General features: G+C 40.1%; 2 protein-coding genes across 2 annotated transcripts in view; one reads left to right on the top strand and one right to left on the bottom strand.

Annotated features, from left to right (window-relative positions):
* Positions 1-20719, bottom strand: part of LOC105946897 — a 91793-nt gene extending 71074 nt beyond the window's left edge. The window contains exon 1 of the mRNA XM_031898201.1: positions 20525-20719. Coding sequence (XP_031754061.1) covers positions 20525-20719 — 195 coding nt within the window. The remainder of the gene's footprint in view (positions 1-20524) is intronic.
* Positions 1-27952, top strand: part of stab2 (stabilin 2) — a 188513-nt gene that overhangs the window by 21299 nt on the left and 139262 nt on the right. The window contains exon 2 of the mRNA XM_031898868.1: positions 13183-13359. The gene's annotated coding sequence lies outside the window, so the exon portion shown is untranslated. The remainder of the gene's footprint in view (positions 1-13182; positions 13360-27952) is intronic.

Below are 27952 nucleotides of genomic sequence, written 5' to 3'. Positions count from 1 at the left end.
TTGCTGATAGTGCCATGACTTTATAACGGGGCTGCCATATTTGTGCTGCAGTAGTCCCTTAGCATTAGAAGCTATAACTGACAGATTGAGAAGGGACAGTCAGGTTTATATTACTTTATCTTCCACTTCTAGTTTCCCCATACATGTTCTCAAACACTTCACAATATGTTTATAGATGCTGTTAAGGAAGATATATGTCTACTTTATATGACACAAATCTTTGCCTTCAAGGAAAAAAGCAAATTTCTAAAAACAATCCACCACTAGTAAATGCATCAGTCTGGTATGTACCCACCAACAGTCCATTTTACAGCTGCTTTTTTTTTGGCTTGTTTTTCACTTGTTTGTAGACATCAGTTAGCAGATATAAGGAGTAGGGTCTGAATTCCCCTTTCTTGTGCCTACTGTTGTATAAACCCAAGTGCTCCTCTAGACCTTGGGCTGTAATACAGAAGGGGTAGAATCACCTTTGGGTCAGTGGCTCACAATACAAACAGCACTCAGTGAACCTGAAAGCGCACTTATTCAGGCTGTGCATGCATTACTATGTGAATGGGAACCACTCTTATACTGATACACAGAAGGGTTATTTAGGAACAGCTAGGTTTAGTATTTGTTGGGCGCACATGTATTTGATCACAGGCAAGTTAAAGAAATAGGGGCCCTAGGCAAATCAGGAAGGCTTTAGTGGCTGTGAAAGAAAAAAACAAATCAAAAGAGTTAAATGAAGGATTCTAATTTGCAGTTTGCCAGCTGTTGCTGAACACCAATCCCCAAATGCATTAGGGCGGGAAAATGCAGTTCATTTCAGTCCACCCTAGAATGTCACTCTACTGAATAGATATGCCCTTAAATTGTACACTATGTGGTTCTGTAAATTGGGGGCTAGTTCATCCAGTCAAGTCTATTTGGCAACATGGATGGAGTGAATTGTCAGACCAGACTCATCTTTAGAATAAATTGCATGTAAAGTTTGTGTAAGGTACGTTAGCAAATTGACAGGGACAAACTAAATCTTTCTTCCACAAGTGGAAGACTCCACCCTCCTTTATAGCTACTGTGGTATTTCCTAGGGACCAGTAAGGGGCAGGGACTGTGTTGCGTTTTCTCCCACACTGCGCAGAACCAATTTTTAAGACCCTGCTGACCACAATTAAACAGGAAGGGCTGTTGCTAAAAAAAACAGAAGTGGCATCATTGGATGTGGGCGGGGTAAAATAAAAGTTTTAAAAAATGTTTAAAGGAGTAAAATTTAGACAATATAGGTAATATAATATAAGTTAAGAAAAACGCAACCCACTGACCAACATCTATACCTGCAGGGTACCTGCTTTTCTTGCGGGCAACCCATGGGTACCTGACCCCCTGCAGAACTCCACATGACACCCTGTTAAAAAAAAACAGTAAGTTTGGTTTGTAAAGCTACTTGCCTCCTCTACTAAGCTATGAAAGGGTGCCGAGGGGCATCAGCAGCACAAATTTGGCACCCGAGTTGACTGATTTAGATGCATGTGCACATATTACTGAATTGCTGCCCAATATAAAGTTTTGTGAGGGTCACTTTGTTCACTAGTTTCTCAGTCCCAGTATGAAGTCAAAAATCTCTTATTACTTCACAGCCTGGCGAGGAAGAGTCAGGTTCTGTCACTCTTGTTTCTAAACATGAAGGTCTGTAAATAAACAGTTCTCATTGAACACAATCATCTTACTTAAACCTCCTCCTCAATATGAACTGAAAAAAAAATAACAAAACAGTTAGGAAACTGGGGCCTTAAAAGCTTAACCAGGATACAGGTGGGTTCACTTCATGCCTGAAAAGCTATTGTGACAGGTCAGAGACAAACCATCCTTCAGAGTAAGGAGGAGCCGAGATATTCATTGCAAGTAAATCATTAACTTGAATCTCTAATGAAACTGGCATTAGGCATTTATTAAAAAGTGTTCTTATTTCAACAAAACTGCAGAAAAGAATGAAGCGGGCTGATCAATGGATGCAAACAGAACAAGAGAATTTTGGATGCTTCTAAATGCAATTAACTTGTTTGGCCGCAATTACACATTGAAGATTTAAAGTAGTACTTCTGGAAAAAAAACCACAATGGGTCCAATGTAGGGTAAGGGGAGACACGACTAAAAAAAATCCTGGCCTTTTTTTTTCCAGAGGAGAAATAAGACAGGGTGAGTGTGGTGTTTATGGCAAACAGAGCTTAGATGCTGCTGGGACAAAATATGAGGCAGTCTGCATGTAAAAATAAAAGTTTTATTGAAGCGACACACAATGCTGCTTGGGATAAGCAGCAGGGTTAACATACTGTATAAGTGCAAGCAGGTGGTACAATAGAGGGTTAATGCGTTTTGTCCTGTTCAGACAAACACAAGCACTTCAGCGTGTTCCAGTAAATGAATGAAGGCAAGCGGAGAATCCAGTGTACACAGAAAGGCTGGGCGCTCTTAACATCTTCTATTTTCACTAATGAATTTGAAACTGGATCCCTCCAGCTGAAAAGGTCAGGATCAGACTGTATATCCCCAGCTTGCAGTGTCTGAAAGATTAGCTAGAACTTACCTAAGGACAGGCACCTTATCTCTTGTTGTATTTTTAATGTAATCACAGAGACGCTGTTCCAGCACTAATTAAATTGCCCGTATCCAATGCCAATAAATACTGGACGCTGTGTAACCTTTGCAGAGGGGAGAAGTGCATGTAGGCACAGTGTGACCTCTGTGGTAGTGATTTGGAATAAATATACCAGGAACATCCAGTCCCATAAAATCTGCACAGGAATCACCAAAATGAGAGTTTTGTCATTGCAACACTACAGGTAACAGAAATTCTTGCTATTTCAGTACACTCCGTTCGCAATGGCACAATTACAATATTTATTCAATACATGTCACCAAAGAAATACACAGGATCAACTGCTGCAAACTTTGACAAAGGAGTCAAAATTTCACATCTTCTTAAATATTCCCAGATTTAGGGAAGCTTTTTTTAAAATTTAGCATGATATGTTTTGGGTGTACATATTGCCGCCCATGTGCAGGCAACAAAACACCAAAAAATTCCTTTGGGGCTTATTTATAAATACTGGGAAAATTTGCATATGGGCAGTAACCAATAGCAACCAATCAAATGTATGCTTTCATTGTTCAACCTGCAGCTGACTGAAAAACCAATCACTGATTGGTTGTTTTGGGTTACGGCCCATGTGCAAATTTGCCCACAGTTTTTAAATGAGCCCCATGAATCTCTAGTACTAAAACATATGAATCATAACTGTTGGAAAATGCAGGAGAACATAGTCAAATGTTTTAACTTTAGGAGATTCAGCACAGGCTACAAGACTTACCATGTAAATTCACCCTTCAACGTTTGGCTGTGGCCAAATCAGAGTCATACAAACTTGTAGGATTTGTCTAGATTTCCAGGCATATTCTGTATTTGGTACATAACCACGCAAACAGTATTAATGCTACTGGGTGCTCTTGGGAATTGGAGTTGTAGTTATTCAGCAACTGGAAAACTACATGATAAAGATGAGTTTTAGTGGGTTTCAGCCCTTTAAATGAGCATTACAGAGGGGATCTGGATGGAATTAATGTAGGTATATACATGAGACATTTATTATAAAATGGTGAAGTTTGTGCAAGATGTTGTAAAAATAGATTACATTTGTCTCTGAAATGCTAAATTATAGGATGAGCAAATAGCTTTAATATTTCAAACTGCTGTAAGCATAAGGAAACACAAGGCTGTCTGTGGCAAGTGCTAAGTACAAAGCTCTTCTGCATCTTGAGCCTACTAGCGCTTCCTAGCCAGCAGCTCTAATGGCATGCAAGCTAAGCTAAGTGCTGTCCTATGGCATGCAAGCTAAGCTAAGTGCTGTCCTATGGCATGCCCACGTGCCAATCAAAGGCCCTGGGGCCAAACGATCGAATTATAATGGCGGAAATTGGACAATCGGTTCAAAAGGAGCCGATGCGGTCCCCGATCCGACTAAATCTTTTAACCTGCCCGATCGATATCTGGCCAATTTCAGGGCAGATATCAGTCGGGCATGCCCCTCGTTCCTGCTCCTACACGGGCCGATAAGCTGCAGAACTGGTCCAAGGGACTGATATCGGCAGCTACAATCGGCCCGTGTACGGCCACCTTAAGGATTGAAAATATCTTCCTCTGTGGCAACTACTATTGTGCAGTTTGATCTCTAAAGGTCCCCATACACGGGCTGATAGTAGCTGCCGATAGTGGTCCCTTGGACCGATTCGGCAGCTTATCGGCCCTTGTAGGGGCAGAAATGAGGGGCCTGCCCTAAAATTGGCCAGATATCGATCACCCTGGTTGGAAAATTCAGTCGGATCAGGGGCCGCATCGGCTCATTGTTGCGGTCCCCGAACCGACTGCCCCATTGCTGCCAATATAATTCGATCGTTTGGCCCCAGGGCCAAACGATCAAATTATTTTTTTTTTTACCTACATGCTCCCCGATATCTCCCACCCATAGGTGGGGAGATTGGGTGAAGATCCGCTTGCTTGCCGATCTCGTCAAGCGAGCGAATCTCAACGTGTATGGGGACCTTTACTGTGGTTGTATTGCAGTCATCGATATATCAAAAAGGTCGAGTCCTTACTTCACTAGTGCCCCCTGCTGGTTTGAGCTCCTTTTTGCATTTTATGTATACGTGGCTACTGACTGAACAAGATTTCACAGCTCAAACAGACTTGACTGATATGCCCTCTAGTTACATAGTCCATATATGCATATAAATAGTGAGAATAGTGTTAATAGTTCTGTTTCTTATACCAGTTGCATAACTACCATACAGAAATACAGCAGACCCCCATGACCCTGGGGGTGGGAGGTCTGGCTGACAAGGGGTAAGAAGCTTGGTGTCTGCTGTATGGTAGTCCCACTCACCAGCCCCTTTTGCAGCTTACGCATTGCTGCCCACCACAAATGAGTGAGGAAGCTGTGCATTGGGCTCCCCCAAGATTTTTTGCAAGGAAGCCCTGCTTGTTTAAATTACACCACTGCTGGGACTCATAAGTTTCTCGGTACTGTATGATCTGCGGTGGTATAATTCACAAAGCAGACCCTATAACTACGATGGGGGGAAGGGGGGGCAGAACATTGCCCATTTTTTCAGTGATCCTGCTGGTAAGTCTGGGGTTAAAGGAGTGCTCATTTGCAGGCCTAGTCTAAAAATCTCCTAGCATATGCCAGAGAGGCTGCCATAGACAGTCACTATTTATTTGGCCTCTGTGTACTTGAAATGCTAGGGCCTATTTTCACTCTCAGTCCAGACCTGCTCATTGGCCATTTTTGCAGTGATCTTAATCGCTAGTTTGGGGTTAATGGAGAGCCCTTTGGCCATACCTGCAATGATCTTACTGGCATGAAATGCTGGTGCCACCGTGTGTTGTGCAATGCTTAGGGACACAGTATGTCATGAAATAGTAAGAGTCACGGTGTCTGTCTTGTTCTTCCAATGCTGCCATTCTAATCATGGGAAAGGGCCAATGAATCTTTCTGCACAATATCATACGTAGCATGGCACATCATTATTCCTGTCTCTAAATGTTGGGAGGTATACATCTGCCAGAGTGTGCTTTATTAGTCCTCTAAAAGAAAAGGGGGGGGAGGGGGGGGGAAGCTCATGTTTGTCTGCAGGGGGTCCTCTGAACTCTAGTTATGCCACTGTTTCACAATAAGATGTTTTCAAAAATGGGTCACCTTTAAGCCTTTAAGAGAGAGGGTCATTATTCTTGTTTTTAAAATATATATTTATTTTTTTCTTTATAAATTACTGTTTGGTATGTACCCTATATATGTTGCCCTGGAATCAATAAAGAGTATAAACAAGGCTCTGGATATACAAGTCCCCCAATATGTAGAGGATTTACAGTACTCTTCATCAAATAACAAAAACTGTATATATTACTTACAACAATAGATAAAATGCATATCCAACACAAGCCCCTATTTGCTTTGCATATACAGGTATAGGACCCGCTATCCAGAATGCTCGGGACCAAGGGTATTCCGGATAAGGGGTCTTCCTGTAATTTGGATCTCCATACCTTAAGTCTACTAAAAAATCAATAAAACATGAATTAAACCCAACAGGATTGTTTTGCATCCAAAAAGGATTCTTTATATCTTAGCTGGAATCAAGTACAAGCTACTGTTTTATTACTACAGAGAAAAAGGAAATCAGTTTTAAAATTCTGAATTATTTGGTTAAAATGGAGCCTATGGGAGACGGGCTTTCCGTAATTCGGAGCTTTCTGGATAACGGGTTTCTGGATAAGGGGTTTGATACCTGTATATACTGTATATATATTACCTGTTTAAAAATATTTTATTGTGGATGCATAATAATTTCTAGTTATGCCACTGGTTATGCCCATACTGTGTTTTAGTCAATGCATTAAATAATTACACAATGCCTTTAGTTTAAGGGCTTTTACACAGTGCCTGTGTCCCTGTGTAGTGGCTTTACTTGCATTCCATCACACAGGACTGAAGGAGTTAATTGACCCTATTCTTCTCTATGGGGACTGTACTGATGGTAGCCCATGTAAATACTGAAAGCAGATATAATAATAGATTTTATCTGCATTCAGCATTTACATACACTTCCATCAGTGCATTCCACTTAGAGAAGAATGGGGTCAATAATTCCTGGGTTCCCACGTGGTGGAATAAATCTGCCATATAAACACACGTGTAAGCCCTAATGAGATAACTACTAATATTAGAACTTCTACAGAAGTATGTCCCAAGAATTTGTGCTAAAAGGAAGAGTCTACAGAGTTCACCATATGCTGATTGCCAAAATAATGCACCAAGAACCAGGGGGTAATTCACAAAATATTATCCAACAGCTGATCATCAAGTTGAGTTCAGGTTGCTGTAGGTTTTCCCTATATTGCACAGAGTAAATGCAACTTCCTTTCCTGGGCCGATGATGTTAAGTGATTTTATTTTCAGATAAAACAGGGCACTGTTCCCATGAGTTTACAATCTAAAGGCCAATACAAGTCAATAATTTTCCTAATAGAAAAACTACTTAAGTGCTGCGCTAACATCTTCTTAAAGGAAAACTAAACCCTTAAAATGAATTTGTCTAGAAATGCCATATTTTATACACCAAAATGACTGCACTAGCAAAAGTTTTAGCATCTCTATAATAGTAATGATATAGGTCTTTACAGTTGTCACAGGAGATCCCCATCTTGGATTCTGTTAGAACTGTCAGGGACTGCACATGCTCAGTGGGCTCTGGGCAGCTGTTCAGAAGCTGAGCTTAGCGGTCATTGCTAATTATCAAGCAGAAAAAGAGGTTGATCTGTGATAGAAGTTGATGCTACAGGGCTGATTATTACATTCTGATGATAATTGCACTGGTTTCTGAGGTCACATGTAATGAGAATCTGAATTAATTAATTATCGCTCTTGTATTACAACATTAATTCTATATATACAGTATATTGTGAGTGGGTCCCTAAGCTCAGTAAGTGACAGCAGCACAGAGCATGTGCAGGGAATCAGCAGAAAAGAAGATGGGGAGTTACTGGGGCATCATTCGTGGTGCAGATCTTCCCTGCTAAAGGGCTGTGGTTTCCTTGGGCTGGTAGAGAAGCCCAAAACATAACATTTCTGCCCTGCTTCTTTAGTTAAGTTTGTTAAGACCTTTGTTTCTTGGTGTTTGGCATTCTGCACATGTACAGTAGAGTAGAGTACTTACTTTTTGCAAAGGACACCTGGGACGCCAGGAAGGAAGGAAAGTAAAATGCCTGGTGCAACGCTGAACAGACACCAGCTGCAAACCTTTGTATAGGCTGAAAACAATTGCTATTTGCAGGTAATATATAACAGTAATTATACCCCACTGACCATGGATACAGATAAGTGCTTCCTCTCTTCTGATGGTATCAGATTTGCAGCTTGGAATCCTCTATCACTGGGCCCTATTTAACCATTGCTTTACAACTCAATGGTAGACAGTGGCTACACTGTTAGGGGCATATTTATTTATTATAGTGTATAAGCCAACATCACCAATAATCACCAATCAATAATTACATTTGAACGGTCATCTACAAGCAAGAAAACAAAAACAAAGATCTGATTGGTTGCTATGGGCAACATCACCAGTGATGTTGGCATACACAGTATAATAAATATGCCTCTTATTATAAACTGAGAGTTGAAGTCACACCAAATAGATGTTCTTTTTCTAGTTAAAAAAAAACCCAGAATTACTTGGAAATATATTGTAGCATCTTTACAGAACAGGTTAAATGAGTGATTTCTGCCTTGAAAACAACATTAAAACAGTCACGGTCTGTATGTGATTGTCATTGGATTAATTGGTTGCTTTCTATTCAATGCAGCAGGAAATATGGATAAAACACATTATTGTAAAATACAAAAAAGCTACTGAAGAAGCAATTATGTTATATTGAAAACTAAATTAAATTATAAATGCTCTTTGATTTCAACTACATATTTAAACAATTATGTATTTTCTAAGGATGGCTCATTGAGGGGAATGTTCAAGATGTTCTTTGTGCATGTTTGACTATACAATGACTATACACTGAGTATCTCAAAGTGGTAGTTGAACTTGCTTACTACCTACAGTAGTTTATCTCAAGAAACTTCATACTAAAGTTAATTTGGAATCAAAGATTTTTTCATCAGTTTGATCTGTATGTGATAAGCTGTGTGTTTCAGAATGGTCTGTATGTGTATGTGTATGTGTCGGTATCTGTCAATGAAATAAGACAGGAGAGAAAAGTTATGGCACCATAAGTGTAGGATCATTATAACAGTATGAGTATGAATATGTATCAATAGGTGTGGTGCTTGAAATAATCTTTGATAAAGGGGCTTTTGAGCAGCATTGTATTCTTTTAGTACTAGTACAGTGTCCAATTTGTAAAACTGTTATTAGCTCAGGTCACCTTAGAACAGTGTTCCCCAACCAATGGCTCGTGAGCAACATGTTGCTCCCCAACCCCTTGGATGTTGCTCCCAGTGGCCTCAAAGCAGGTGATTATTTTTGAATTTCTGGTAAGGGGGCATGTTTTGGTTGCATAAAAACCAAGTATAATACCAAACAGAGCCTTCTGTAGGCTGCCAGTCCACATAGGGGCTATTAAGTAGCCAATTATAGCTCCTATTGCTACTCCTAGAAACCTTTTTCATGATTGTGTTGCTCCCCAACACTTTTTCCATTTAAATGTTGCTCACGGGTGAAAAAGGTTGGGGATCCCTGCCTTAGAACATAACAAAAGTTACATATAAATAAAAACATGATCATGACAGCAACTGGGCAGTAATCATAGGTTCATCTGACCTGGAATACATCTGCATAGATGTGTACACAGTGTTTTTTTCAGATGATTTTTGCATAATTTTTAGACAATCAGTACCTACATGTATATAAGTATTCACTGGTATCACTAACTGATATAAATTCTACCCAGGTACAGCAGTCTTTATATACATATATATATACCAACAGAGTCAAATACTCCCAATAATGCAGAGCAAATATGCAAAGAAGCAAACAGAGATATGTATTTGTGCTTAGTGCAATCACAAAACTTTTTCTATGCAAATCTTGAGATGTCTGATAGCGACCGTGTGTATTACGTATCCAGCAGGCATTGGTACTGGATGAAAGAGTTTGCTGCCTCAGACTTCAGTTATAATTTGGTTATTCATTAAACTACAATGGTCCAGGCAGCCGAAGATCTAATGTCAAAAACTTCCATGAGTGAACACTAGTGTAGCTTAATATACATCCCTATATACAAAATTGTGCATTTAATTGCTACTGCCAAGGTTGTGTTACACACTCATTGTGTTAGGTTGAAAACCCCAACATACTGTTCTTCGACTTTGGCTTATTCTTCCGCTTTTTCTTCTTATTATTATTCTTAGCGCCCCCCATTTTCTAAATACTACTCCGCCTACAGTTTAAGGGGTACAACACCCAAACTCTCCAAACTTCTTCAACGACAGTTGGTCACTAGGGGACGGCAGTTTTACTTTTGAAAAGTGGGCAGAGCCACCAACAACCAATCAGATTTCACCTATTGATTTTAATTGGTTTGTTGCCAGGGTTCCCAAACTTTGCATTTTTCACTGGGTGACTACACATTTAAGGTTTTTTGTATTTTTTTAAGTGGGTGGAGCCATCAACAGCCAATCAGATTTTACTTATTGACTTTTAATGGGTAAATTCAACCTGCTGCCATTCTCACACTATTAACACCAGGGTCCCCAAACGTTTCACAATTGGTCACTAGGGGACTGCAGTTTTAGTTTTGAAAAGTGGGCAGAGCCACCAACAGCCAATCAGATTTCACCTATAGACGTCATATGTTTAAATTTAAACTGCTGCCATTCTTTAAATATTAATACTAAGGTCCCCAAACTTTGCAGAGCTAGTCACCAGGTAAATGCAGTTCAGAGTTGGAAAAAACAGGTGGTGCCACCAGCAGCCAATCAGATTTTAACTATTGGTTTTCAATGGGGAAATTCAGCCTGATGCCATTCTCACAGTATTAACACCAGGGCCACTAGGGAACTGCATTTTTAGGTTATCAAAAGTGGGTGGAGCCACCAACAGCCAATCAGACTTTGGTTTAAATTTAAAATGCTGCCTTTCTCACACTATATATGTCAGGGTTCCCAAACTTTGCACAGTCAGTCACTGGCTGACTACATATTCAAGGTTAGAACAAGTGGGCGGAGCCACCAACAGCAAACCTATTTCCACCCATTAAATTTAATTGGTTTATATTTAAACTGATGCCATTATTTAAGTATTAATTCCAGAGTTGTTAAACTTTCCAGAGTTACTCACTGGGTATTTGCCGTTTAAAGTTAGAAAAAAGTGGGCGGAGACAACACCAGCCAATCACATTTCACCTATTTTACTTTCAATGGTGAAGTGTAAAATGCTGTCAGTCTCCCAATTTTTATGCCTAAATCCCCAAACTTTCCACAGTTGGTCATTGGGGGACTGCAGTTCAAAAATAGGAAAAGTGGGTTGGGCCACTAACAGCCAATGAGATTCCATCCATTGAATTTTATTGATTTAAATTTAAAATGCTGCCATTCTCACACTATTTATGCCAGGGTGCCCACTGCTTGTCACTGGGTGACTTTGACTCAAGGTTAGAAAAAGTGGGCACACCCACCAACCACCAATCACAATTTACCTATTGACTTTTATTGGTTTAAATTTAAACTGCTCCCGTTCTGTAACTATTAATCCTAGGGTCCCTAAACTTTGCAGAGTTAGTCACTGGGTAACTGCAGTTCCAGGTTAGAAAAAGTGGACGGAGCCACCAATCAGATGTCGTTGACTTTCAGTGGGGAAATTTAAATTGCTGCCATTCAGACACTATTAAAACCAGGGTCCCAAAACTTAGCACAGTGGTTTTACTTTATAACTGTGGTCCAAGGTTAGGAAAAGTGGGCGGAGCCAACAACAGATCAGATTTCATTCAGTGACTTTACGTTTTTCAACCCAACATGTAGTTTGTTCTCAAACTTCCCTTTCTAGTCTATAATTGTGATTGTACCAAATGATAGTTGTTCCCGCCAAATAATTTAGAGGGAGCAAAGAACAAGGCACATTATCTTGGTCGTGGGCAATTTCAGAGGCCCACTGGGTACTAAAATTAGGCTGGGCATTGATGTGTATTCAATGTGTTTAAGGGCTAAACTGGAACATATATTGTAAGACTTCAATCACTTTTAGTTATTTCAGGGGCGCTGCTACCATGAGGCGAGCCGAGAAACTCACCTTTAGGCAGCAGTGCTCCCAAAGTTCCCGGGGTGGCAAAAAGCCTCTCCAGGTAACTTTAAGCTCCAAATTTCCGTTTTTTAACAGAAATTCGGCTCTGCTAGTTCAGAGAGTGCAATTGCACGGTCTCCACTAGGGATGCAGCCTCCCTTGACCCCCTTTGGCACCCATGAATTATTTATAATTATTCTGTATTTAAATAGCACCAACATATTCCTCGGAGCTATGAAGAGATTATACATAATCCACATCAGCCCCAGTGGAGTTTACAATCTAAGGTCCCTATCACAATTACACACACACTATGGTTGATTTTATAAGGGCCCAGTTATCTTACCTGTATGTTTTTTGAGTGTTAAGTGTGGAAGGAAACCGGAGTACCCTGAGGAAAGCCACGTAGATGTGGTGAGACAATACAAACTTCTTGCAGGTAGTGCCCTGCCTGGAATCAAACCTAAATGCATATGCATTTTTTATGAAATTGGGTTAGCACCATTCCAGTAATACTGTATAGATCATATCATGGAAAACACCATGTGGAATTTTTTTTTCTCAGGAGTCATATTTTTAGGAAATTGTAGGACTGGAAATAGGAATCATTAAAGCCAAGGACTAAAATGGTAATCGGTAACTAAATGGTAAGCACACGTCTTAGCACACATTGGTGCTATTCACAGCAGGTCCTGGATGTGGTGGTAATTGTAGGATTCCTTTACTACAGGTATGGGATCTGTTATCTGGAAACCCATTATCCAGAAAGCTCCCAATTACGGGAAGGCAATCTCCCCGAGACTTTATTATAAGCAAATAATTCAAATTTTTAACAAAGATTTCCTTTTTCTTTGTAGTAATAAAATAGTACATTGTATTTGATCCTAACTATGATATACTTAATCATAATTGGAGACTGAACAATCCTATTGGGTTTATTTACTGTATAAATTAATTTTTAGTAGACTTAAGGTATGGTGATCCAAATTACAGAAAGATCCCTTATCTGGAAAAACCCAGGTCCAGAGCATTCTGGATAATAGATCCCATACCTGTAGTTTGTGTCAATAGTTGTACCAAGTGAACTGGATGCTAATGCTGTTATTAACACTACTTGCCATTCCAACACAAATACAGGGTAAATAAGAACTTGTGCATGGATTACCAAAACAGTTGCTCAATTGCATGTCTATTGGTGCATTGCAAGCAAGTCGATGTACCTAGAATATTGAATCCCTACAAATCAGTTTGTTCAGTGTAAAGCAGGAGATACAGGAGATTAAAATCATTTCCATCTAGAGATCCAGTAATGCATCTATTGCTGAATATTTTTCCTATTTTCATCTTTCCTTTTAGGTTAAAGCTTGGCTTCCACATTGAAAAGCCCCTGTTTGATGGGAGGCATAACACAACAGAAAATTAGATTTGCAAATTTACGTCACATTTCAGTTGGCTGGGACTGCAGAAAAACAAACCTAAAAATCCATTCAGCCGGGATGAAAGAAACGGACATCAATTTACCAGGTTTCCTTGGTAAGCATATTGTCATTGCTTTGTTGTTAATGGCAGTACCTATAGTACCCTAAATAGACCAAGTGTGAATTCCTTAAGTAACATATGCTAAGTTTTACCCACAAACAAAAGCAACTCCTTTTGTGCCTGACCACCAAACACTGAGCGATCAAAATGAAATCCTTTCACTCATTATATTTAAAAGTGAAATTCAATTGTTTTTAATTGAGTCCTTAAAAGGAGTTCCCTCACTGAGGTTATCCAGGGTCAGATGCTTGCAATGACTTTGTGACTCCCAAAACGTTAAAGAAAAGGTAGTCAGTATCCCTGCTGGTAAGACCGCCTGCCACATTTGTTTTTCTCCTTTTATGCTTTAATTTAATAGCAATCAGCACAATATGGCTGCATTTGTGTGAACAAAAGAATGGGCAGAAGCTACATTTACAGCTCATTGTGCTTTTAAAGCTACAATAGCACTGTTACTTTGATACCGAAAAGTGCCTTGCAGATCTACATGGGCTGCTTTATTGTCGAAAGGGGACAGATGTGCTCACACTTGTAAGTGAAGTCTACCTTCTGGTGCCTTGTAAGAAGTTTGGCTTGCATTAATCAGAGCACTCAACATTTCAGCTTTTGCAAAGACCTTTCTACAGGGGGTATTTACCAGCTGTTGGAGAAAATGATGATGTTTCTTTCTTCCTCTACACTGCTGGAGTGGGATATTGAAAGAGTCACATCAATAAAAGATGTTTACTTTATACCTCTCATCACCTTGAAGCTAATATTTCACTTTCTCCCCTTTAATGAGATTAACCTGCAATTCTGCAGCGAGCTTAGCCTGTGGCTTTTTTGAGCTTTTTAGGCAGTCATATTTTACTAATGTGGGCTGTAAAGGAGGCGACGGGAGCAAAGCACAAAAAATTCCACTTTTGCAGTGTTTTTACTTTATAACACATTGTTTATTTCCAAAACTGTATGTTTGCAAGTAAGGCACAAAATTACACAAGTGCATTTATCTATACCAACCAATAGTTTGCATTAGTTTACCCATTTCTGATTGGCTGTCCTTATCAACAGCACTATTAAGGCTCTGGCACACGGGGAGATTAGTCGCCCGCGACAAATCTCCCTGTTCGTGGGCGACTAATCTCCCTGGATTGCCATCCCACTGGCGAAAATGTAAGTCGCCGGTGGAATGGCACACGCTGCGCAGGCGATTTCGGCAAATCGCAGAAAATGCCTCGCGAGGCAACTTCGGCGATTTGCCGAAATCGCCTGCGCAGCGTGTGCCATCCCACCGGCAATTTACATTTTCGCCGGTGGGATGGTAGTTCGGGGAGATTAGTCGCCCGTGACAAGGGAGATTTGCCGCGGGCGACTAATCTCCCCGTGTGCCAGAGCCCTTATGTTAGTAAATGAGCCCTAGAGTGCTTTAACAGTCAGAGGTGGTTATTTATAAATATTAGGCAAATTTGCACCTGGGCAGTAAGCCATAGCAACCAATCAGTGACTGGCTTTTTACAGGCAGCTACAGGTTGAACAATGAAAGTTTGCCCAGTGTTTATAAATGAACACCAGTATCTTGCTCTCTCAAGCTATCAGAAGCCTTTTTATGTTTTTGTGTTTTTGCAAACCCAAATATGATTATAGACCCTAAATATCTGAATAAGAATCTCCTGTAAAGCAAAACGGTTAGTGTCTGTTTAATAAATGATAACTGTATGCTATAATAGAAAATTTACCAATTCTCTTTTTTATTTTCCTAATGGAAATATCTTTATTTCCATAAGAAATTATTTCCATTTTGCCCTAATTTTCCTTCTCCTTATTTCTGCTAAGTTTTTATCGGCTCAGCCAGCAGTTTTAGTCTTGTCTATCACTACTGGCATCAGCTTTCAGTGTCTTCCTATTGCCTATCAACCCCATCTAGTGATGGGAACAACTTAGTGATCTGTTTGTATAGTATGCACTGGCATTAGAAGGAAGAGGGCTATAGTATAACATTTCTTTGCAGCAATGTAAAATGTCTTATAATGTATACAAGACAAGAGTTAGAAATCATAAAACTACCAGGCTACTTGCTGACCCCAATGGGCTACTGTGTGGTTATCAAGAAGGATACGTTTGAGATCCCATGGTATAATGAACACTTTTGTATTATTAATTTAGTTGTCATTCACCAACTGATTTAGAATGTGTATTATTAGTTCTTTTTCCAAGACAAGACACATTCAGAATCGGGTTAGAATCCCAGCAGTATACATCAAAGGCAGCTATTGCTGATAACGCAGAGTTAATGATGCCTCAGAGGTGTAGCTATTTTCCCTTGCTAATCAATAAAGCATGAGTGCCACCTCTGTGATAAATATGTTGCTCACTGGACATCCGGTTTAAAAATAGTAGCTCAAAGCCACATGGTTGGAAAGCTAGCAGAGACCTGCATGGCACACCATCAATAAATTGCTGGGTGCCACAAGGGTCAGTTTTGACTCATTTAGAACCAGAGAACACATTTTTGTCACTGTCAGTGTAATAGCTTGGCATGCCTTATTTATCTAATGTGCTACATTCATTTTGTGTTGATTGGTTTAAGCTTTCATATATCTCCATGTACAAACTTTGTGCGTTTTAATTAGACAACAATAACAATATTTTCAGTCAGGGTTATAGGTAATAAAAACTGTTAAAAGTTTGGGTTAGGCTTTCCACACTGCCAAACCACTTGCCTCAGCCCGCTCCAGTGTCTGCGCTAACAAGCATGGAGTCAATCTGTATGCAGATGCAAGGAGTGGATTCTGGCATTTCAATGCGTGATTATGCATTTGCACACTTTAATCCATTCCTGTGTCTGTTTATGTGGACACCTGATGTTTCTTGGTCTGCATTTACAGGTATATGCAGGCTGAAAATTCCAGTGTGGCTTTAGCCTTGCTTCTTTGTTTTTTATATCATCCAGTTACCAGAAAGATATAGATAGCCCTATGTGGTGTGTAGTTTATAGGCCCACTAACTTTTCCCAAAATAACATGAAACGCCTATTTGGAGCAAGCATCATCTGATAGTGTTGCATCTGATAACAAAGACCAAAATGCAGTGATGCCAGTGAATGCAAAACAGTACCTTAGTTTAATAATAATAGTGCTTAAATGGAACCACAAGCATAAAATTAAATACCACAGATGGCCTTTAAATTCTGCTATGGGATCTATTACTTGGGAAGGTTCTTTCCAGAATTCTAGTAAAACCAACAACTTTCTGCTGTGTGTGTTGTTTGAATAAACAATTATTTATTCTCGTGTGCTTAGTTATCCCTACGTAATAAAAAGGCAATGACACACAGGACTGTTTCAGGTACTTTACATTTTTATGTAGCCCGAAAATGATGCCCTGGCAACAGCCCTCCACTCACAGGTGCTCATGTCCGTACTTGTCAGGTGATAGCTGCCTGAAAAAGCCCCCATATGTACATCTGACAAACTCTTAAAGCGCCCTAAACAGATCTATGTAGTATTAGCTTAAGGCAATGCTTTTTAATTGATTTTTTTAACTAATCCTGCAAAAATCCATGTTCAAACATCTTAGCTGGGCGTTTAAATGTCTTTTAGCACATTGTACAGTCATTGTTATATATTCTCTTTGAACGATCAGAGTGATAGATTTGACCCCTGCCCCCCACCCTCATTTTTCAGCAGAAATGTTCATATGCTTATTGTGCCCAGCACTCCGTTGTTATAATTAAAAAAATTAAACTAGTATAGAATTATTTTACTGTACACCCTATGCCCATTACATTGTTACAATTTACATGCAAACATACTTTAATATGTTACATTAATCAGTGCCATTCTTGATCTGCAGCCACTTGCTTACCTTCTCAGAACCAAATTAGATCTGTATTTCAATATTGTGACCACTGAAAGCAATTGTTTCTTTACATTTATGATTTTGTGGTGCTTTTTGTAATGCTCTACAAGGAGTCAGTCCAGGGACAGGTAAGAGGTACCTGTAATTTGGGCCTTGTAGCAATCTCAGCGAATCATAGCTAAATCCTCCCTATTCTCTCATTGTTTCCTGTGTAGCTTCAGTCCTAAGTAGTGATGACCGAATGTGCTAAAAAATTTGCGCAACTCATTGAAGTCAAATGTCGACTTTTTTTACAAGGCAACAATATTTATGTGCAACAAATTTTTACACACACAACAAATTTGTACACACAACTTTTTTTTCTTACTACAAATGCATTCAATTTAATGGCCTTTTTTCTTACTCCAATGGGGTTAAGACATTAAGTTTGCCCAGGAGCAGTAACCCATAGAAACCAATCAGCAGGAAGCATTTGCTGGTCACTTGTTTAAAAGGAAACATCTTATTGGTTACTGTGGACAAACTTAGTGCCTTTTATTACATATAGGGGCATATGCTTTAAAGTCAATGGGTGTTTTTCTCACTTCAAATGCAAGTCAGTTGGCGTTTTTTCCGGCAACTTTTTTGTTTAGGTGACTTTTTGTCTCAGCAAATGTTTTTTTTGTGGCTAATTTTTGTAAAAAAAATTTGCCAATGGTGCAATGAGAATCTTTGCTTTGTCACAAGAGGCTGATTCTCGGTCTGTGGGAAAAAAGCAGGCCAAGAATCAGCCCCTACGCTGGCACTAGCTTTCTACTTTGCCTGCGTTCAGAACCATTAAACTGGCCGGGGTGCAGACACGCGGCAGATATCTGCTATGAAATGTGAGATTGTTTCTTTGCCGATATCTGCCACGTGTCTGCACCTGGGCCGATTCAGTGGTTGTAGGTGCAGGCAAAGAAGGCAGCTGCACTACGCTTTGTAAATTGCCACTATTTTTAGGCTTTTTGCCACAACCTGTACCAATAATGACCCAGACATGCACGTAAGATCACTGCAGATATGGGCAATGAGCATTTTAACCCCAGACATGCCAATAAGAAAATCACAACGTGCATATTAATCTTAGACATTTCAGCATATTATCCCCAGACAAGCCAGTAAGACCACTGCAGAAAATGGAAATAAATAAATAAATAATTTTCTCTTACTATGCATAGTAAATAGAGGTGACGGGGTTTATTAGCTTCAGGGGGAAAAGTCCAATTAATTGTATACAGGTTTAGGATCCATGGCAAATTACAGGAAGGCCCTTTCCCATACTTCATGTATAATGGGTCCTATACCTGTACTATATCAGTGGGAGACCACACTTAAATATGGATTATTTTAAAATCAAAGTGTGTAGAAGAGAGTACATTAAATGAAAATATAGTCAGTAAGTGATAAAGCATAATGTCAGCTGTTTAGTTATGACACTATAAAGATACTTAGAAATTAAACCTTCTTATTACAACTTTGTAAACACTGTCTTTCCATGCTCTTTATAATTTTGCCCAATCCTTTACATTACCAATGTGATCATCCATGTTCCTTTTATGATGGAGCTGCTATATTTTTGCTGCAGTAGTCTGCTAGTGTTACACATTGTAATTGGCAGGTAGAGAAGGAACAATCACATTGGCAAAGCAGTCAGGTTTAGGAACTTCAAGTAACAATTATTATAAATGTAGACCTATCAGCAAAAAAAAACTTGACCTATAGGTAACAATTAATGTACTTCTGAAAGTGCCAATATCACTTAAATACAGCAGTAAAGCAAGTAAAAGCAATAAGTTAAGAAATTAGAGTAACAGATTTTAAAAATCCGTCGAAATACTTTTTTTGTTTCAGCTTTCAGACAATTCCCTAAAAACTTATGATACATTATATGTTTTGTTCCTAGCAATGCCCTGGGATACCAATGTATACTTAAGCGGACGATATTGTGCTCATCCCACATAATTCAGTAAAATGCCTACAAGAAAGCGTCACATCTGAACTGGTTGCTAAGGCTGCAATATGCATAGTCTGCCTCTCCTACACAAATCACAGGAAAGCCTGTAATATATTTGCGAGTTGTCCAAATAACTCTTTTCCACAGCCCAAAAATTTAAATGAACAGTGGCCCTTAAAGGGACATTAATGCTGATATAAAATGTATAACCAGGGCGGGCGGCTGAGAATTGTAAATTACAGAAAACTACCCTAGTCACATGTCTGACTTCATTTTTTCACTAGAATGTGCAGAAAATTCCTTCTCCCATATTTCTTAGGAATAGTACAACTAGAAGGTATTGACTCAGAAATAGATACTACAGATATCTATCTGTATCTATCTATCTATCTATCTATCTATCTATCTATCAACTATTGCTTCCATGAGGTTTGTTTATTTAAATTATATTCATTTTCTTGGATTTTCTTATGAAAAACATCACTAAAAGACAACAGCAAAGTTTCAAAAAGTATTTCACATCTCCATGTTTTCACAATATTTACAGTATAGTGCCCATCGCTGGCCCAATGAGCAAAACTCCAAAAGTCTCCAGTCCTGCTCGTATGACTTGTCTAATGTCTTAGACATTGAGGTCCAATGGCCTAGCTCTAAATAAAAGCTGTGCAGAAAATATGATCTTTTCTATATCTATAGAAGGACAGTACAATGTCTCTTGAAACATTCCTGTTATGTTTTGTAGGGCTTTCTCTTCCAACTAACTAATATATATAAGGTATATATACACATATAAATATATATCTAAAGAAACCTGAAAACAAACCATAAGAGACTGAATGGGTAGTCATTTGTTTAACACAACAGAGACCGTTCCCGCACACCAAGACTCTCCTGAAATTAAACGCCCGGTGCTCACTGCGGAAGGGATCGGCACCCTCCCGAATCCAATGTAACAACAAAAGCAAGAGCCACTCAGAGCTGCAAACAAGGGAACAAGCCCTTTAGGTTTTTTATTGCGGAAGTGCAACGTTTCGGGGCAAAATGACCCCTTTCTCATGCTTGAGAAAGGGGTCATTTTGCCCCGAAACGTTGCACTTCCGCAATAAAAAACCTAAAGGGCTTGTTCCCTTGTTTGCAGCTCTGAGTGGCTCTTGCTTTTGTTGTTACATAGTCATTTGTTTAAGCAATAGGTGAAAGAGTCTCCAGACATCCAGAGCAGGAGACGTCACTAAAAACAGGAATTTCCATTCAAGAATATAATTTTCAGGTAATGTCACTTCAAATGAATAACCATGATTGGTTTTACTGTTTTACTTTATTGTCTTTTAATTAGATGTCTTTGCTTACCTTATATGGAGCAGGATTATTTTTGCTTTGGACCATAAACCCTGTTTCTGCTGGTTTTTTGGGTGACATCCATGCTGGATAGCCACTATATTTCTTTTTTCTATCTCCATAGGTAAAAAATATCCTTTGTCTTTGGGTCTTTATGCTTCCGGGCTGGCAAGCCTGTGGAACCAAGGCCGGTGGTGTTCTCTTCATCTTAGAATGTTTTATAGTATTGTCTACAAAAGGTTGGATCAGATCAGGTCTCAGCAACCAGGGCAGCCAGATATGTGTCAACATAAAGGACTTAACTTTCTGAGTAATAAAATTCCAGGCCTACAATGAACCATGACCTGCATCACTGGTATTTTCTCATTAATGGAGATAGCAACACACACCAAACATAAACACTTCATAGACTCATACACCTCCTACAAAGTTAATGCAGACACAGATGTTGTCTGTAAATGATAAGTAGAAGTCTTTTATACAATACCCTGTACAAAAGCCATACAATATTACAATACAATGCAATATTAAACCAGGACAAACTGATAATTAATACACCCTCAAGACAGCTGCAGATAGTGAGAGTGTGGCAAAATGTAATAATGTAGAACACATTTACCCTTTGGATTGTAGCAAACATATAAACTATACATACAAAAATATAAACACCCTTTAAGGCATTTGTATAATGTTGTATTATCCCCTGTGGTCAGCCCTTGATCGTTGCAAGCAAGAAAACCATCTGAAGCATACTTTTCAGCTATGCAAACCTATTTGAGGATAGAATAGGAAGTTGGAGTACTTGTCTTTGGTTTTCCCTTCAGTAATACATATTACATGTTATTAAACCTGGTCTTAACTAGGACCTCAGTATGTATATTGCACCTAGATTTAACAGGCTCTAGTGTAACATTTAGAAATGTTTGTTTTGTATAATGTATTATCACCTGTGGTCAGTCCTTGATTGTTGAAAGCATGAAAACCATCTGAAGCATGCAGTACTTTTCAGCTATGCAAACCTATTTGAGGAAGAAATAGGAAACTAGAGTACCGTCTTTGATGGGATGGCCAGCACAATAGCGAGACCCTGGGGTAGGAGTGCCATGCCCCAATTTTCTTCATCCTGGATGCTCTCTGTGCCCAGTCTAGGTATGTTTGAACCAAACTTTGGAGCAAAAGGCCAACTTTTCACCCATCTGTACCTGGCATGTAGCTGTTATGCTTTGACAGGTTTTGAACTGGGAACCTACTTACTATCTGTCCTGTCTAGGCCAGAATAAAAACCAGCAGTTTCATGCTGATTCTGAAGACTCCACCTTCCTTTCCTAAAACATCCCTGCAGTCTAATTGGTTATTTGAGGCCAGCCAATAAGAGCCAGCTGTGCCTTATTTAAGCACTTTCGGGTTCTCTTATTTCCTGGCCTGAGTATTAGCTTCTGTAGCTTCAGCACTGTGACTTCCCCTAGCTCTTCCTTGGTCCCATTCTTTGGTCCTGTTCAGTCCTGCTCTAGTCTGTCCAGTTTGCTCCCAACTAGTCCCTTGCCTAAAAGACTAATCACTGTCAAATATGTGCATTAAGGATTTCTCCTTAAATCCCTGAACACAGTAACTTTCTCATTACTTTTATTCATTGTCCCATGAATACTATAGACCAGTGCTGTCCAACTGGCGGCCCGCGGCCCGCGACCCCCCTCTGTGTGGCCCCCCACCTGTCTGGCTGCTTTGATGGCTTACTCTTGTGTAAGCTTTAAATTGTATCAGTAACTGCCCCCCCTGCATGGTTCTCACCTCAGATTCAGGCTGTAATCAGGCTGTATTGTTTAAATATGTAATTCCATGTGTTGTTCACACCTTTTAATCTCTGCATTGTTCACCCCCTGCAGTGTTCACACCTCAGGCTCAGGCTGTAATCACCCATATTGTTCCCCTGTTCACACCTCAGGAGCAGTAGAAACCCACAAATAATCCCTGCACACTACAAAAAGAACATATACTGAGGTGGTACTGCAATTAAAAAGTTTTTTAATATATAGTTATTGTGCAGACTGTAGGAGCAGTGCCAGCATTGTGTCACTGTAGGCTGCCTGTGTGTGCCATACACACAGGCATCATAGGGCAAGCAGAGTATGGCACACACAGGCAGGGTAGGGAAGGCAGAGTATGGCACACACAGGCAGAGTATAGCACAAACCAGCCAAGAATGGCAAACACAGTGAAAGTATGGCACACGCAGGCAGGGTAGGGAAGGCAGAGTATGGCACACACAGGCAGGGTAGGGCAGGCAGAGTATGGCACACACAGGCCAAGTATGGCACAAACCAGCCAAGTATGGCACACAGGCAGGGTAGGGAAGGCAGAGTATGGCACACACAGGCAGGGTAGGGAAGGCAGAGTATGGCACACACAGGCAGGGTAGGGAAGGCAGAGCATGGCACACACAGGCAGGGTAGGGAAGCAGAGTATGGCACACACAGGCATGGTAGGGCAGGCAGAGTATGGCAGGTTTTTGCTGTACTACAACCATTAATATGGGTATGGCCATGTGATAACATGGGTGTGGTTTCAAGTGGGTGCGGTTTCAAAAAGGGGAGTGGTCAAAACTGGCTTCCATTATCGGCCCTCCACCATGTAGGTCGGAAAAATTCCGGCCCTCGGTACAACAGAAGTTGGACAGCACTGCTATAGACTCATTAGCCTGCATGCAGTCCTATTGGTTGCATAATACAGGTGAACTCACCTAATTACATCAATGAGAAGGAAGACCTTTTTTGTTAGAATCTGATAACTGATCTTCTCACACAATATGATCATTATACACTATATGATAACAGGACCAAAGCTACATGCAAATGAATGTAATTTATTAACTAAATTGCCGCTTCTATTTAGCTTTTGTGTCATTGCCCTTATTATGTTAGGGCTATGGAACACAGATCGATTTGGCACTGTCATATTTTCCCCTGAGCAAAACAGAGCAGCAAAACACTTAAAATCATCCCCACTATCCTTATTAGTGACAATGCAAAATTACGAATTCATACAAACACCGTGGACACAGTATTATGGAATGCAACAAAACTTCTTTGGCTCCATCTTCCCATTCAAGAGGTGGTTATTTCTTGTTACCTCTCATTTATGAGGATGTCAGTGAAAAGACAAAATAGGGTTGATTCACTAAAGTGGGATAAAATGAATGCTATTTATAGCATGCGGTAAAAATTTTATCGCGTCTTATTTTTCACGTCTTAACGTACGATTCACTAAAAGTATATTTGCATTAATTTAGACGTGATGCTGTTTGCGTTATTTAAGTCGCAAAGACTATTTTCATGCAGTATTTGATGCAATGCGCGCTAATTAACGCAGCGTGCTACTTTGCGCGCGATAATTAATGCATGTGCGCTACTTATCGCGCACACACCATATTAACCATACACACCATTACGTTCGTTAAACTACTTTTTTGGAAAATGACCATTTCCCTGCAAACTGGAGGCAGCATCACTCTAGGGCCAACACAGACTTGAATAAATCACACTGCAAAGTCCATATTGTGTTGCCAAAAGCTCATGAACTGTACTTTTCTATAATTACCGCCTGCCTCAAGTAGTTGTTAATTTTCGCATAGACTAATGCGATATTTAGTGCGTCTAAGTGTTTGTGAATCATGTGTTAGTATTATTTCTGCGCGCTAATTAACGCAATGCGGTAAAATGAACGCATTCGGTTGCACTCTATTTAGCGCACGCGATATGCTACTTAACGCATGCGATAATACTTTAGCGAATCGCACGTTTTTTTGCGCATCAATTTTAACACAAAAAAGCATGCAATAAGCGTTATCGCACTTAGTGAATCAACCCTAATGTGTCCTGAGCTACAGTACCTGCAAATCTGTCTGACTTATCAGATTTTTCCATTCAATAACGTTAAATGCAACAAAATGAATATGAGGGTTTTTAATGTACTGTGCTATCCTTCTAACACCATTATTACATCATCACTAATCTGACCAATGAGATTGCGCCATTCTATGGGACATTTGTGTACTGTCCCAACAGGTTTTCAAAAGTGCTCAGCTTCAAAATGCTATGTGACATTTCATATTGGAGAACCCATCTAGTTCTACTTTGTAAAAAACATGTTTTGCTAAACTAAATTTAAGAACATTACTCAAAAAGTTGACAAACACTTGTAGTTGAGATTAATAATGATGAGTTTATCACTATGTAGTATAAGCAAACTGGGAGGAGCAATTAAAAGGGGCAAGTTGAGGGTTATTCTTCTAACCATAGATACACTTGCTCCAGACCTAAGTCTTTTTAAGCAAAGTCAAATCCAAGTCCTCTGCTAAGTGTCCTCAGTAAGAAATTAACAAGTGTGACAATTTTTGGTCCGTCCCACTAAGAACTCTATTCCTGCCAGTTTTCAAAGCAGTAAATAGAGACATCTGGATGGGAGCTTTTCACTGCAGTAATTGAAAATGACCGTGGATCAACTTCTGGCGTGTTGTATTCATAAATCTCGAGGCTTAATTACATTAAAGGGAAATCTAGGGCTCAGCTCTATGGAAACGGTAGATTCTATCACAAACCTTGCATATGAAACTTTAAGGGAAGTCATTTTTTTCCTGCTCCCAGTTTCGGCAGAGGAAATTATGGGCCGGTTAAGATTTCTGAGAGATATTTAAGACTATTTAATGTCTGGGATAGGAAAAACTCTGATATTTATGTGCATGAGATATACTAAGCTGCCTGGCATTGTGTATGTACTCTAACAGGACCCTGCTTAGCAGCGTCAATTTTACTGTATAACTTGTGTGAAAATGAATTTTTCTATGGGGATATATTTTATCTTAGCTTTATAAGCTTGGGGCATTTTGTAAGAAGTGGGAACAAGCTTAGTATAGCCATTAAGACTCTTCCACTTGAGGTGATATTCTAAAGGGTGTCCACGACTGCATTGTAAATCATCGAGTGAAAATATGCATTTGTGTCAAGATTCCTTCAATTTATCTTTTGGAAATATTAAATGTTTTTATATATTTATTGTGCCGGCTTCCCCCCACCCCACCCCTTGTATAAAGGCATTCATCTTGTATCTTGCTAATTTAAAGAGACAGCTAAGGGCTCTGGCACACGGGGACATTAGTCGCCCGCGGCAAAACTCCCTGTTCGCGGGCGACTAATCTCCCCGAGTTGCCTACCCCGCCGGCGACTTACATGTTCGCCGGTGGGATGGCAGGGGTAGGCAACTCGGGGAGATAAGTCGCCTGCGAACAGGGAGTTTTGCCGCGGGCGACTAATCTCCCCGTGTGCCAGAGCCCTAAGGGGGACTGGAATAAAAATCACAAGTGCTCTGTAAAATAGGGTTTTGTGAAAGTTTAGCACTATTTGCAATGTAAATGTACTGTTCACTAAATGTGTATCACATTACATGTTTAACATCTGCTTGAAGAAGGTATCATTGTAAGTGTGACATTTCTACTAAGAAGTTCTATTTCTTTCACTACACAGGCAAACAAAAAAAAATCCACAATCGCAAACCTTCTGTGGCAAGAAATGCCATAAAAAATGTGCCTATGCTGTATTTTATATAGGGCGCAACTGTCCTATAATAGTAATCATCCATGCCTTTAAGGTTTTGAATAGCAGCTCCCCATTTTGATCTTGTTATGGCACACTTTTAGTGTCAGTGACACTGCCCATGCTCAGTTTACTCTGGGCTGCAGTTGAGAAGCTAAGTTAAGGGGACAACAGAAACCATTAAAGCATTAACAGAAAAAAAGTTGCACATGTAAGAAAAAATTGGTGTAAGTAGGAAAAATTTGTTGCACTTAAAAAAATTTGTCTCCTAAAAAGTTGTACTCTAGGAATGAGAAAAACAGCCATTCGGGCCCATTTATCAAAGTACAATTGAATCCGAATACAAAAAAAATGTTTTTTTTCTAATTTTTCACCGATTTTTTCGCTAATTTGTGAGACTTTTTGTACTGTGAGTCAAAATTTACGCGACAAAATCATATTTTTTTGCAACAAGTACAAAAGTTTCAGATTTATTCAAGCTTCGGTATTGTGACTTTCCTTGGGCCAGGTTGGAGTTGCAGAGTGCCATTGAGCCCTATGGGAGACTTTCCTTGGGCCAGGTTGGAGCTGCAGAGTGCCATTGAGCCCTATGGGAGACTTTCCTTGGGCCGGGTTGGAGCTGCAGAGTGCCATTGAGCCCTATGGGAGACTTTCCTTGGGCCGAGTTGGAGCTGCAGAGTGCCATTGAGTTCTATGGGAGGCTTTCCTTGGGCCAGGTTGGAGCTGCAGAGTGCCATTGAGCCCTATGGGAGACTTTCCTTGGGCCAGGTTGGAGCTGCAGAGTGCCATTGAGCCCTATGGGAGACTTTCCTTGGGCCAGGTTGGAGCTGCAGAGTGCCATTGAGCCCTATGGGAGACTTTCCTTGGGCCGGGTTGGAGCTGCAGAGTGCCATTGAGCCCTATGGGAGACTTTCCTTGGGCCGGGTTGGAGCTGCAGAGTGCCATTGAGCCCTATGGGAGACTTTCCTTGGGCCGGGTTGGAGCTGCAGAGTGCCATTGAGTCCTATGGGAGACTTTCCTTGGGCCGGGTTGGAGCTGCAGAGGGCCATTGAGCCCTATGGGAGACTTTCCTTGGGCCAGGTTGGAGCTGCAGAGTGCCATTGAGCCCTATGGGAGACTTTCCTTGGGCCGGGTTGGAGTTGCAGAGTGCCATTGAGTCCTATGGGAGGCTTCCAAAATCATGCACAGAAGGATCAAAGTCAGAAAGGTTTCCCCGCCGTTTATGATCATTCGGATGCGAACATTTTGTGACTTTCGGATCGCCAATACAATATTATTGTGACTAATACGATTTTTCCGTAAGCATTTTCGTGATATTTCCGATCATCAGAAATTATCGTATCTATTCCAAATTTTACCCATTTCGGGATTCGAACTCGTACTTTGATTAATCAGCCCCATTGCAATTTTGTCACTTACGTAAGAAAAAACGTGTAATGGGACTTGTAGAATCGGGACAAAGCGAGACACACCAATCCTCGGTGGGCCGGATTAAAAAGACCAATGGGCCGGACGTAGCCCGCTGGCCATAGTCTGCCCACCCCTGGCCTAGTAGCCCAGGAAATAGCATGAAAAAACTGGAGAGTGGCTCATTAATTGGAAAGATTATGATGACAGATTTTACAAGCTTGGAGTACTGTTCTCTCAAATATGTTAAAATATTGCTGAAAGAATAGGACCTAATCAAGATAATTCTTTTGTGGTGTTAATGGTTATGTGATATAATTTAGTACAGGGGTATGAAACTATCTGACCAATTATATTATTATATACAATACCCACATTTACATCTTCTTTACACCTCTCCAAACAGTGTGTGTAACCTGACATAATTCTGCTTCTTCCTTTTCTTTTT

This window comes from Xenopus tropicalis, chromosome 3, assembly GCF_000004195.4.
Source record: "Xenopus tropicalis strain Nigerian chromosome 3, UCB_Xtro_10.0, whole genome shotgun sequence".
NCBI classification, from domain to species: Eukaryota; Metazoa; Chordata; class Amphibia; order Anura; family Pipidae; genus Xenopus; species Xenopus tropicalis.
The sequence above is the reverse complement of the archived record's forward strand: the minus strand, read 5'-3'. Positions and strand labels throughout refer to the sequence as shown.